At 48.9% G+C, this 14243-nt stretch overlaps 1 protein-coding gene across 3 annotated transcripts in view; it reads right to left on the bottom strand.

The window, feature by feature from the left end:
- Positions 1–14243, bottom strand: part of RXRA (retinoid X receptor alpha) — a 288115-nt gene that overhangs the window by 59402 nt on the left and 214470 nt on the right. For all 3 annotated transcript variants that reach the window (XM_060250971.1, XM_060250972.1, XM_060250973.1), the window contains exon 3: positions 1257–1407. In XM_060250971.1, coding sequence (XP_060106954.1) covers positions 1257–1407 — 151 coding nt within the window. The remainder of the gene's footprint in view (positions 1–1256; positions 1408–14243) is intronic.

The following is a 14243-nucleotide window of genomic DNA, read 5'->3' as shown; positions in this document are numbered from 1 at the left end:
TAAGTTCAGAGCAGCTTACAAAAGTGTTTAAGACAGACAGTGAAACCAAAGTAAATAAAAGTAGAGCAGTATTCCAAACCCAGCAGAAGTAAACAATATCGGCCCTCCATAAGTCCTTCTAAAAAGCAAAAGCCTTTCATGTGGGCTGGAGTCGACTGCCCTTCTTCTGGCAAACTGTTCCAGGGGAGGGCAGCAATGCCTGATGAGGTCCTTGGGGTTGGTGTACAGATATATATGTCCATGGGAAGAGGCACCAGAAAGACGTCCAAATAATTCAACTCATAGTAGAAGAGGCATGCAGGGTTCTCAGGTCGAGAGGGGCTTACAGAGTCAGAATCAGCACCTTTAATGGATCCCAGAAGTAAACAGGCAGCTGGTGGAGTTATTTTAAGACAGATTTGGGAGGGGGCTGTCTGAAAAAGCAGAAAGGGGGAAATCCATGGAAACTGTCAGTTTAGTCTGGATCCAACCCACCATTAGCAACTACCAGTGGAGCTGGCATGCCATGCCAGGCAGAGAGGGTCAGAATTCCAGCTGAGTAAGACACAGAATTCTGACCCCAAACCCTCTCTCTCCCAGTAAATGTCTGCTGCATTCCAGAAGGGACATGAAAGATCTGTCCTGCTTACCCTGTATATATCCAGAAAGGACTCAGTGGAAGTCTCTCAAAGACTTTCAAATAAATAGAAATAGGCAGGTGGGGGTTGAAAATGCCATCTCTCTCTCAACTTCCACTCAGCCAGGAAACTTCTGCTACTGATTTGTGTGTGTGTGGGGGGGGGGGGGGACACTTAAATACCAAGACAGAACATCGCCTCCCATCCCAGAGAACAGCTAGTGAACTGACCCCCCCAACAGTTATATGGGGCCAGATGCCACTATGAGGCAGAGGCAGGAGTGTGTAGCTCAATTTATTTCCGATCAAGATCTATAATAGCCTGTGTAACTGTTTGACTCAGCTTGGATAAAGTCCCAAAGCGGCCCTAAGGCTGTTAGACCCAAGCATGTGGCAATAGAGGGGGAGGCACTGCACTTAGAGGCCATTCCCTGCCCCTTGGACACCTCTAGGGATAGATAGTCACTCACAGCGGGTAGGAGGCAGACTCGGGGTGAGATATTATGATAGGACAAAGCTTATTTTGTAATTAATTAAAAAATTAACTGGTATTAACTGTCCAGTCACATAGTGGCTGGATAATTAATTTGGTTCTGGTACCCCACCCCTTCTACAAGACACTCTGCAAATGTGGCATTACCTGAAGATCTGTCCCCACAGATCGCACATATGTGCTTAGTGAAGGAGGCCATGGCTGATGAAGGGTGTACTGGCACTTTAAGGACTCCATTGAGGCCCAAGGGGGGTTTAATGTCCTCTGTGCTGCTCACTGAGTTCATGGGGGAATTGAGCTGCAGAGACAGGAAGACAAAACAGGATATCACCATCAAGCCAGAAAGGGAAGGAAGAAATAACTTGATGATGCACATCAACACAGTCAAGTGCTGTTCAATTCATCAATTGCTGCAAATGTGTATAGTCGTCCCAAAGTGTTCACAAGCCATCACAGTTATGAGGTCAGAACCTTGAAATCAACCCTGGCTAAGAAGAGGAGAGCTAAGGGATAAACATGGATCTTTCCATTTTCCCTAGTGTAAATTCCCCAGTGCAAATGGCACTGGCTGTTCTGCCAGCCCCCTGATATCAAAGAGACAGTCTGAGGGAAGCGATGTGAAACCAAGTGAGTCTGCGCCTGGTCAGGACTGATGAACGTCAACCCCTTCTGATTCTAACACTGCATGCCTTCAAAGAGGGAGTCAGCTAATAAAAAATGCTAACAGCATCACAAAGCACTTCTAGTACATTAACGCAGCTGTCCTATAACAGCCACAAGCCAGAGCTCTCCCCCAAATGGCAGACAGGGGGGGGCTTAACACGGCAAAAGGTACTTTGTATGAAGCTAAGCATGGAGCCGAAAACTGAGGTGAGATTTGAACACACAACCTTCCAGCTAATGTTCTTGGCTATACGATACTGTACATCTGCTCCAGGGCAGCTCATCAGATGGTGGCCTTGCCCTGGGATTGTATCTTGATTTCTTTGTCTGTCTATAGGAGAAGACCTCTCCTCCACTGACATCAGCTGGACCTTCTTGAGGGTGACCCCATGGTGCCATCTCAGCCTCCCTAGGAAGCCTTGCCAGGCTTTTTGGCTCTGGCTCACGGTTTCGTATGATCTGTCCTGACTTTTCCCAACAGAAAATGTGGTTTATAAATACAGTATTTATAAGTGCTGTTTCTATTTTATTTCTTACCAGTAGTAAGGCCTGTTGTAGTGAAAAATGCAAGAGGCTCTAGAAAGATACAGTGGGTAAGTGCCCCCCACCCTTGCTGGCTTTCCATTCACCCAAGTAAAGTCATTCACTCCTCCCCCCCACCTCAAGGGGAACTGATTTCTGCCAACTGGAGATCTCCAGCCCTCACCTGGATATTGGCAACACTGGTTCCCAGGAGGAAATGGCTGATGTGGGGGTGGAGTTTATGGCATTATACCTGTCTGAGGTCCCACCCCTCAGGTCAACTTAAGTCATTCCAGTCAAGTTAAGGTAAAGTTAAGTCATTCCAGTCAGGTGGCATCAAGTCACCAAGAGGGTGCTGCAAGGACTAAGGTAGCCAACCTCAAGGAAACGGCTTGGCACAATCACACAGCTCTTCCGCTTAGGAGTCATGCTTAGGCATTAAGACAGCTGTCGATTATACAACCTAAATGTGATTCAGGGGGAAACTACCAGGATGATCCAGGTAGCTTTTTAATCTTGATGGGAGGCATCTGGAGAAGGGGTAAGAACGGGTGCAGCTTGGAGGGCAGATGTGATCATGTGCTTCTTCTTCCCCTCCCTTTAAGGTAGGCTAAGAGAGAGAGAACAGCTAGCTCAGCATCACCAAGTAAGCTTTGGAACCTTCATTCAGCACTGACTGCTCAGCATCCATTCCAAATATCATTGTGTCCCAACCACAGCCCAGGTTTCTGACCTGGGGTGACTCTACCCCAATTCTAGTTGCTAAAGTCCAAACATGAACTTGACTTGTGACTTCACTGATGCATCTCCAGCTACTTTGTGATGTATGGCATCCAGTCCCCATTGAAAAAATTGTGTCACTTTTAGGCAAAATGATCCTGCACAAAAGCCACCCATGAGATCCTTGAACATTGCTTGTTTATGCATGTGCACACAACAGGTGCACAAACACTTTTCATTCCATTTGAAAACAATATATATAAGCGGCCAGTGGCAGCAGCTAAACCACTGCCATGTGAATGCAGGCGCACAATAACATGTAATGCCACTTGGACATAATAACATAAACCAACAATATTTGGCATATAGAGCTTTACATTCAAAACTATGAGATGTTTTGTGCCATATCATTTCCATAGTAAGTAATGACAAAGCATATTGACTTAAAGCATATCTGAGGGTTTTTTTCTGACCGAGGAAGCCAGAAACAGCTTGGGACAGCTTGGCGGTTTCACACCACCAAGGCATCTCACTTGTACCCTTCCGCTTCCAAACACCGAGAAGGGCAAATGTTGTCCCCATCTTCAAGAATGAGAAAAAGGAGGCTCTGGGTAATTACCAACCTGTCAAATGAAACTATACTGGGAAATGTTTTAGAACAAATAATCAGTCAAGGCCTTGAACATTTAGAAAGGGTAGCTGTGATTACTAAGAGCCAGCATGGGTTCAGTTGTGCTTGCCACATCCTTGCTCCTGGCCCCACCCCCAAGGTCCCCAGATATTTCTTAAGTCAGACTTGGCCACCCTATGTCAGACTAACCTTGGCTGGGTCCAGCATCATCATGCCAGATTAGGGTTGTCAATCCTTCGGTTTGGAGGCCCTCCCCCCACTTCAGGGTCATCAGAAAGCGGGCGGTGGGGGGGGGAAGAAATGTCTGCTGGGCACTCCATTATTACCTATGCACACAAATTCTCATAGGGTGGAATGATCTGTGGGTATCTGGGGCTCAGGGGGGAGGCTATTCTTTGAGGTAGAGGCACCAAATTTTCAGCACAGCATCTGGTGACTCTCCTCAAAATGCACCCCCCCCCCCAAATTTCAAAAAGGGTCCAATTCTATGAGCCCCAAAAGAAGGTGCCCCTATCCTTCATTATTCCAAATGGAGGGAAGGCATTTAAAAGGAGTGTGGTCCCTTTAGATGTGATGGCCAGAACTCCCTCTGGAGTTCAGTTGTGCTTGCCACACCCTTGCTCCTGGCTCCACCCCCAAAGTCCCCAGATATTTCTTAAGTTGGACTTGGCAACCCTATGTCAGACTAACCTTGACTGGGTCCACACTGGCACTTTAAGTTGATACAGGAACGGCTTCCAGACAGATAAAAAAAATCAAGTCCAAACAAGCACATCTGCCTCCGTCCTGCTCCTGTACTCGCCCCATCCTCAGGTGTCTCTGATGGCTCAAAATGCTGCCACTTCTGAAGTGATTGCAGATTTCTGCACTTTTTTGGTGTCTGAATGCCGGAGCCTGCAAGCGAGGCGCATTGGCGGTTCACCCCAAGCTGCTTCCAGCTTTTTTTTTTTAATCATTGCTTCCAACATATAGGCACACAGACACACATGTGCATGACCAATTTGGTGTAGTGGTTAAGTGCATGGACTCTTATCTGGGAGAACCGGGTTTGATTCCCCACTCCTCCACTTGCACCTGCTGGAATGGCCTTGGGTCAGCCAGAGCTCTGGCAGAGGTTGTCCTTGAAAGGGCAGCTGCTGTGAGGGCCCTCTCCAGCCCCACCCACCTCACAGGGTGTCTGTTGTGGGGGAGGAAGGGAAAGGAGATTGTGAGCCGCTCTGAGACTCTTTGGAGTGGAGGGCGGGATATAAATCCAATATCTTCATCTACCTCACAGGGTGTCTGTTGTGGGGGAGGAAGGGAAAGGAGATTGTAGGCTGCTGAGACTCTGTCCTTGAAAGGGCAGCTGCTGTGAGAGCCCTCTCCAGCCCCACCCACCTCACAGGGTGTCTGTTGTGGGGGAGGAAGGGAAAGGAGATTGTGAGCCGCTCTGAGACTCTTCGGAGTGGAGGGCGGGATATAAATCCAATATCATCATCAGCATCATCAATAAATGAATGGGGGAGAAAGAAACCCAAGCCAAGCTATGTGGATGGTGCACAACAGTCATCTGACTGCGCCAACGTGCGTCCCATGTGGGATATGGGCGCTTTGCAGGGGACAGGTTTCTGCAGCTCCATTTTGAGCTGGCCTGATTTGGGATGCCTCCTGCACACCCCAAGCTGCCGGTCTGGACCACGCCCTGATCACTTCTTTTTTGAGGCAGTTACTATGTTGCTGGATTAGGGGGATGCTGTAGTTTATCTTGATTTCAGTAAAGCTTTTGATAAGGTTCCATTCCTGTTGAGAAGTTGGTAAAATATGGTTTGGATCTTATTACTCTTAGGCAGATCTGTAAACTGGTTGACAGATCACACTCCAAGAGTGCATTCCTCATCCTCTTGGAGAGGAGTGGCAAGTGGAGTGCCTCAAGGATCTGTCCTGGGACCTGTTTGTTCAACATCTTTATAAATTTGGATGAGGGAATATTTATTAAATTTGCAGATGATACTAAATTGGGAGGTGTAACAAATATGGTAGAATGTAGAGTCAGGATACGGGATGATTTTGACAGGCTGGAAAACTGAGCTAAAACAAAAATGAATTTCAATGGGGATAAATGTAAAGTTCTACACTTAGGTAGGGAAAACCCAATGCATCTTTATAGGATGGGGGAGACTTGTCTTGGCAGTAATATGTGCAAAAAGGGTCTTAGTGGAACATACACTGAACATGAGTCCGTAGTGTGATGCTTAAAAAGGCAAATGTAATTTTGGGTTGTACCGACAAGTTTAGTATCCAGGTCATGCAAAGCAATTAAATCGCTCTGGTTAGACTTCACTTAAGAGTATTGTGTTCAGTTTGAGGCACCACAGTTTAAGAAGTGTGGCAGACGGGGCCTGTGTCAGTTGCTGGGTCCCGCTCTGCCCGTAATTCTGACCTGACACCCGACCACTCCACTGCCTCAGGGTATTGCTGCCACCACTGTCCCTTTCTTGGGCTTTGGTCAAGCGGGGCAGCCTCTTAACTTCCCTCTGGTGTCACTAGGAACCCACCAGGGATATCTGGGGCTTCCCTGGAGAGTTAGCAACTGACCATTTTACTACTCCTGATACATACTGATGTTACACTGACTTTGATAAGGAGATTTTACCCTTAGCACCTAAACTGGAAGGTACATATTTGCAATATTACTATTTCCTGTATATGGTGGCATAAGGCCAGATACATTTGTGGCCTTAAAAAAAAATTGTGCCATTCATTTCCAGACTGAAACATTCCATTTTGGGTCCTATATTAATTATTTATTGATTTACAAGGATAACAGGGACTCTGTTGTATGTTGTAATTTATAATATTTAACCTCTGAAGAAGGCCTCTGCAGGCCAAAACATGTCATGTCATACAAGGTTCTTTCATGTGCATTTGTCACTTTGATGATTTGATGAGGCTTCATTTGGGCCTCTTCAAGGTTTTTATGTTTTTGTAATAAACTGGTGTACTTTTGTCTATAACTATTGATGTTTTTAACTTTTAGCCCCTTACTAGAATACTTAATTTCCTTTGGAGGTTTTTGCTTGGTTTACTTTCTCTTCCCCTCTCTTTGTGGCAGATATAACCTTGATGGGGGTTATCTTCAGGACCGCCTCTCCCAATGTGAACTCCCCCACGCTCTGAGGACTGCTGCTCAACATCTTCTCCTAGTCCCTGGTCCTTAGAACCCCTGGCTGGCTTCAACGAGGGCCAGAGCCTTTTTGGTCCGAGCTCCTACCTGGTGGAATGAGCTCCTGTTGGAGATCTGGACCCTGCAGGATTTATCAAGGAGCTCTTCTGCTAGACTTTTAATTAATCCAGCGGGCGTCCTTGAAAATCATCACTTCCCCCAGCATTTCACCATTCTCTCTCTCTCTCTCTCTCGGCTTGACTTCGCGAACGAAGATTTAAAAAGGGTGCAGTAGTCCACGTCCGCTGCAGGCTCGCTGGTGGCTGACAAGACCAATGCGGGACATGCAGATCCGGCCACAGTGGCTGCAGGGAAAAGTCTGATTTGGGGTTGGTGCTGTAGCAGTGCGATTCTTCCTCAATCTCCTTTTGTCCTCAAGACCAGCTATGCGTGCATTCTCAAAGGAAGAGACAGCCTGGTGGATGGTGTGCCTCCATGCTTTGCGATCTGAGGCTAGGTCAGACCACTGGTGATGGTTGATGCGACAGGTGCCAAGTGATTTCTTCAAAGAGTCCTTGTACCTCTTCTTTGGTGTCCCTCTATTTCGATGGCCGGTGGAAAGTTCGCCATACAGAGCAATCTTGGGAAGGCGGTGGTTTTCAATCCTAGAAATATGCCCTGCCCAGCGCAGCTGCGTCTTCAACAGCAGTGCTTCGATGCTTGTAACCTCCGCCCTCTTGAGGACTTCAGTGTTGGTCACAAAGTCACTCCAGTGGATGTTGAGGATGGTGCGAAGGCAGCGCTGATGAAAGCGCTCAAGGAGTCGCAGTTGATGACGGTATAAAACCCACGATTCGGAGCCGTAGATGAGGGTTGTCATCACAACCGCTTTGTAAACATTGATCTTTGTGACTTTTTTCAGATGCTTGTTGCTCCACACTCTTTTGTGCAGTCGGCCAAATGCACGGTTTGCCTTTGCCAGCCTGTTGTCAATCTCCTTGTCGATCTTGGCATCTGAGGAGATGATGCACCCCAGGTAGCTGAACTGCTGGACTGTCTTCAGTACTGATTCACTCACAGTGATGCAGGGAGGGTGATAATCTTCCTGGGGTGCAGGCTGGTGGAGAACTTCTGTCTTCTTCAGACTATCTTCTAGGCCGAATAGCTTGGCAGCCTCTGCAAAGCAGGACGTCATATGCTGCAGAGCTGATACCGAATGGGAGACGAGTGCAGCATCATCAGCAAACAGTAGCTCTCGGATGAGTTTTTCCATTGTCTTGGAGTGAGCCTTTAGTCGCCTCAGGTTGAACAGGCTGCCATCAGTGCGATAGCGGATGTAGACACCATTGTCATCATCTAGATCTACTGCGGCTCTTTGAAGCATCATGCTAAAGAAGATCGTAAAGAGAGTTGGTGCGAGAACGCAGCCTTGCTTTACACCTGTGCCTATTGGGAAGGGCTCCGAGAGGTCGTTGCAGTGTCTGACTTGGCCTCGCTGGTCTTCATGTAGCTGGATGATCATGCTGAGGAACCTTGGGGGACATCCTAAACGTTCCAAGATTTGCCACAGGCCTTTCCTGCTAACGGTATCGAAAGCTTTGGTAAGGTCAACAAAAGTCACGTATAGACCCTTGTTCTGTTCCCTGCATTTCTCTTGGAGCTTCCTGAGAACAAATACCGTGTCGGTGGTGCTCCTGTTAGCTCTGAAGCCGCACTGGCTCTCTGGGAGAAGTTCTTCTGCAATGGTGGGCACCAGTCTGTTCAGGAGTATTCTGGCAAGGATTTTGCCTGCGATGGAGAGCAGGGTTATCCCCCGGTAGTTGGAGCAGTCTGACTTTTCTCCTTTGTTCTTGTGTAGGGTGATGATGATTGCATCGCGAAAGTCCTGTGGTAGTTTGCCTTGTTCCCAGCAGGTGACAAGTACTTTGTGAAGTGTGCTATGTAGTACTGTGCCCCCATGCTTCCAGATCTCTGGTGGGATTCCATCAACTCCCGCTGCCTTGCCACTTTTCAGTTGCTTGATGGCTTTAACAGTCTCTTCTAGGGTGGGGATCTCATCCAACTCTGTTTTCACTGGTTGAAGTGGGGTGAGGTGGATTGCTGAATCTTGAACTACGCGATTGGCACTGAAGAGAACCTGAAAATACTCCGACCACCGGTTCAGTATGGATGCCTTGTCTGTGAGGAGCACTTGGCCGTCTGCACTACGCAAGGGACTCTGAGCCTGATATGATGGGCCATATACTGCCTTCAGGGCTTCGTAGAACCCTCTTAAATCACCAGTGTCTGCACACAGCTGGGTTCTCTCTGCAAGCTTGGTCCACCACTCGTTCTGAATGTCTCGAAGCTTGAGTCCTTGTTCTTCCTTGTGGAGAACCCGAGGACTTCTTCAGAGATCTGCAGGATGGTAGTTTTTAGGTGTTCCCAGAGTGCTTCTGGAGAAGGGTCTGTGGGGCAACTGGGGTCCTCAATTCTTGACTGGAGTTTTGCCTGGAAGGCAGCTTTAACTTCGGCTGACTGAAGGCTGCCAACCTGAAGCTTCCTCCGAGGGATACCTCCTCTCCTGGGTGTGGGTTTAAAGTGAAGACGGAGATTGCAGCGTACAAGACGATGATCCGTATGACATTCCGCACTGGGCATTACTCGGGTGTGTAAGACATCTCGAAGGTCTCTCTGGCGCACCAGGATGGAGTCGATAAGGTGCCAGTGCCATAATTTCACCATTATGGTGTTATATTATGCTGTTAGCCATCAGCCGTATGCTGTTTACCGCCTATGTCCAGGGCCGGTGCTAGGATTTTTGGCACTGTAGGCGAGCTGCCCACTGGCGCCCCCCACAATTTAAAAAAACAGGAAAAGTGTAGGAAAAGTGAAGGAACTTGAAACTATTTACATTTGTAATTACTGGTTTCTTAATTTTATTATTTTTAAAAAACTGAGAATAAGTAATATAATATCATCATAGGTGGTTTTATTTTTGATCCTAGACCTACAGGGGAATTCTGCAGTGGTCCAGAGATTTACCATCTATCACCAACCTAAAGCATGAAGCAATACCATACTGCATAACATTGGCTATATATCAAACTGAGTGCAAACAAGTTTTCATCAGCTTTTTCATAGTAGCACAGGAGCATCTTAGGTGCTATAAAAGTATATTGCATAGGTGGGAACAGCTCAAATTCTGATATGTTTCATGAAAAAGCTACCTCAACTTTACTCAGCAAGCCTACCTAAAAGTCAAGCTTGACAATATGCTTGAAACATCTACTGCTATTATTGAGCATCATTTTACAAAACCATCCTCCAGATTCAAGAGAAGTCCCCCGTCTTAACAGTAGTTATAATCCAGTCAGATATGGTATATAGATTTCTTTTAACTCTGGTTGCTAAAAGATTATGCCTTATGAAATGTATTATTAAATGCTTGTATGTCTGCTTCTAAGTCCGTAGGAGCTAGAAAACAGCTAACTATAACTGTTTCATTTTATATTTCTGTGCCAGTTTCCTGAGCTATAGCGGTCCCGTGGCGCAGAGTGGTAAAGCAGCAGTTCTGCTGGACTGTGGTCTGAACGCTCTGCTCATGACCTGAGTTCGATTCCAGCGGAAGCTGGATTCAGGTAGCCGGCCCAAGGTTGACTCAGCCTTCCATCCTTCCGAGGTCGGTAAAATAAATACCCAGCTTGCTGGGGAGAAGTGTAAAAGACTGGGGAAGGCAATGGCAAACCACCCCGTAAAAAGTCTGCCATGAAAATGTTGTGAAAGCAACGTCACCCCAGAGTCGGAAGCGACTGGTGCTTGCACAGGAGACCTTTCCTTTCCTTCCTGAGCTATATTTTAAGATAGAGAATGCTTACAAGTGTGTATGGGAAATGTGTGTGTGTGTGTGTGTGTGTAGTATAAATATCCACCTCTTCCTAGCCCATGGCCTAAAGCTCTGCTGTAGGGTCTTATTTGCCCTAGAGAAAAAGGACTAACGTCTATAAACTATCCTGTTGCCACAAGGCCTATACAAGCTGATTAGAGACAGACACTTCAGTGAATGCAGACTTCTCACATACCTCCCACCAGCACCCCCAGGGCATTTTGTACCCCTGCACTCTTGAAGGCTAGAGGAGAAAGAGAGAAGCAGAGTTAATTTTGTAGGATAACCCCTCGTAATGAGTGGTGGTGAAAACTGCTGCCAGGAAACCTTGCTGGTTCCCTGTGGCCACTCTTACAACTAACCTGCCTCACAGGGTTTGTAGGAGGATAAAATGGAAGTGATAATGTTGTGAGCCTCTTGGGATTCCCACTGGGTAGGAAAGTGGGACATAAATGAAGTAAATAAATTATACTGAAAGCAAAGCTGCAAGTGCCCGGACCTGGATAGTCCAGGCTCGCCTGATCTTCTCATCTCTTGGGAATTAAAGAGGGTCATTCTGGCCAGTATTTGGATGGGGAAACAGAAAGGAAGCCTAGCTGCTGCAGTAATACAGAAGAGGAAGAGTCCAGCAGCACATTAAAACCTGACCCCTCCCCCCCAAAACCCCCTCTCACCCCCCCCCCCCCAAAACCCCCTCTCACCCCCTGCCACAAATTTGGCTAGTCCTCAAAGGTGCTTGCTGTCATCACGGGTCATTCAGGCTCACATCCCAACTGAATCCCTGGGGTGAAAGTTGTAGCAAGCAATCCTGAGTCTTCCCTGAACTGATGTGTTCTGCCATCGACCACTTTTTCTGTCACTTCGCTTGAGACAAAAACAAAAAAACCATTAGGGTTTGTAGAATCTTTCGGGATCCTCAGTGGCGTTGCAGCCGGAGCAGGCGCTCAGACCTTCTTGGCTGCTGTGCACAGGAAGATCTGAGCCAAGAAGGTCAGAGCGCCTGCTCCGGCTGCAACCCCACTGAGGATGTTCTCCGCAGCTGAGAACGAAACGTCTGGAAGGAAAACTTTCTCCAGTAGAACACGGCACTTGATCCCGAAAGATTCTACAAACCCTAATGATGTTACCAGCCGTGAAAACCTGAAATCTTTGATAACAAAAAAACCCTTGACTGATCAAAAAAAAGAGAGACTTAACAAAGGCACAGACAAAATAAAATGCCCAAGGGGGAAGGGGAGAGTGATGTCCAAGGAAGTTTTTAAAACACACACACACATTTGCAAGCCCCACCCCTACCCTTGTTATCCATGCTAAGCAGCCGCAGCACTCTAGGCCCAAACTTCTTGCAAAGAAGGAGAGCCCCCCCCAGCCCAGCCTCCTGCAAACTTCCAGTTTGACGAGAGGGGGAGAGAAGGGGCTGCCTCAGCTGGTAAATAAGGGAACCATAGGGCCTGCTTCAGAGTTCAGTTTAAAGGAGAGGAAACAAGAGGCACAGCCAGCCCACTTGTTTAGCCTGGTTGAGGGAAACTTCCCTGGGTCAGGCTGAATGAGCGAGGCATGGCTTGGCCACCTAGCCCCCTCCCTCCCACCCAAACAACTCAAGCCGCCCTCCGAGCGGCAGGGACACATGCCATTTGTTCAGCCTGGCCGAGGGAAAGTTCTGTTTTCTCCGCCTTACTGACTCACTCACCCTGTCCCTCCTCCTCCCCTTCTGCATTTTCACTTCCTTGGCTTTGCACCAAGACTCCCAAGTCCAACTTCTGAAAAGGGGAATCTGCAGAGTTGGGGCTGGATGCAGGGGGTGGGGGTAGGCCAGGAAGGTGCACTGCATCTGAATGCTCCCCAGTCCCTCTTCCTGGCTCCATTTCTTGCAGAGGGCTCAGGGGGGCAACGGCGCAGACATACTCAACAGCAACAACAAAGCAAAAGCTGCTTCCATGCAGCATGCACCCCCTCCACTGGGGGCTGGGCTTGTGCCTGGCTGGGAAGGAAGGAGAGAGAGCAGTTTTGCCCGGCAGGCAGGGGCTGGCAGCAGCGGGTGGCATGCTTGGAAGACGGAGGGTGGCAGTGTCACGTTCTCGAGGTGCAGGCAGCCAGGAGTCCAAAGCTAGTCCAAGGTCAAAGTCCAGGAAGTCAAGCAGGAGCCAGGTCACCAATGCAGAATCACAAACTGGAATCAGAAGTTAATGTCCAAAAGCCAAAAGGTCAGGATGCCAAGGAAATCAAGCAGGTCAGGATCAGGAATTAGGAAGGAGCATGGATGCAAGCCAGAGAATAGACTTGTTGCTTCCACAAGGTTACCAGGTCCTGGATGGGAGTTATATGGGAGTCTCAATCAGCCTGCTCCATGGGTGGCAGTGACTCTGCTAGAACTCAGGGCTGAGAGATCTGAAGCATGGGCGTGCCTCATTCTTCACTCTGAAAGTTCTTTGCGGAGCCTGCTTCGAACTCTTGAGGTGGGAGGAGGAGAGCTTGGAGGAGATTGATCGTCAGCAGCTGACACTGGTGCTGGAGAGTGATTGATGGGCCAGCTGCTGTTTCTTCAGCTGAGGAACTGGCTGGCAACTCTTCCAGGTCTGTTAACCCTTCCAGCTCCTCCTCGGCAGGGCTCATTACACTATCCCCCCCCCCGCAGGACCTCCCCCCACAGACGAGCCAGACCGGTCAGGGTAGGCCATGTGAAACTGCTGCACGAGGTCAGGGGCATGTAGGGTGTCCGCGGGTTCCCATGAACAGTCCTCGGGGCGATAGCCTTCCCAGTCCATGAGGTACTGGAGATCTCCGCGGTGGATTCAGGAGTCCAGCAGCTGGTGGACCTTGTATTCTTCCTCGTCATTGACCAGGACAGGAGGAGGCGGTGCTGGAGGCGGCGGTCAGATGGGATCCGGTGGTGTAGCAGGAACAAGGAGGGACCGCGGGAAGACCGGGTGGATGCGGACGGTGGCTGGCAGCTGTAGCCGGAGAGCAACGGGGTTGATGTGGTCCATGATCAGTTAAGGCCCCGCGAAGCGAGGGTCCAGCTTGTGAGACTGGCCAGGCCGATGCAGGTAACGGATGGAGAGCCAGACGTAGTCCCCGGGCTTCAGTGGGGGCCCCACCTGTCGCTTTCAGTCGGCAGCTGTAGGCCTCTTTAGCCTGTTGGAGCCGCTTACAGAGCAAGTCCTGGAGAGCCCAGAGTTCCTGCAGGTGCGCATCAGCAGCAGGGACTGCTGTGGGAGACAGGACTGTGGGAAAGAAGCGAGGGTGGTACCCATAGGTGGCTGCAAATGGGGGTCTGTTGTGTGGACGCATGTACGGGGTTGTTGTAGGAAAACTTGGCCGGGGTAGCAAGGCAGCCCAGTCATCCTGCTGTTAGCTGGTGTAACAACACAGGTATTGTTCCAGCGTGACGTTGGTGCGTTCGGTCTGCCCATCTGTTTGGGGATGGTACGCCGAGGACAAATGCACCTGGGTGCCTAAGCTGGAGTGCAGGGCTTGCCAGAATCAGGAGGTGAATTGGGGGCCTCTGTCTGAGATCAAGTGTGCCAGGTGCCTGTGCAGGTGAAAAATGTGCTGGAGGTACAGCTGGGCTGTTTCAGGAGCCGTGGGCGG

Source organism: Heteronotia binoei, chromosome 12, assembly GCF_032191835.1.
Source record: "Heteronotia binoei isolate CCM8104 ecotype False Entrance Well chromosome 12, APGP_CSIRO_Hbin_v1, whole genome shotgun sequence".
In the NCBI taxonomy this organism is placed as follows: domain Eukaryota; kingdom Metazoa; phylum Chordata; class Lepidosauria; order Squamata; family Gekkonidae; genus Heteronotia; species Heteronotia binoei.
This window is presented reverse-complemented; position numbering and strand designations above follow the sequence as displayed.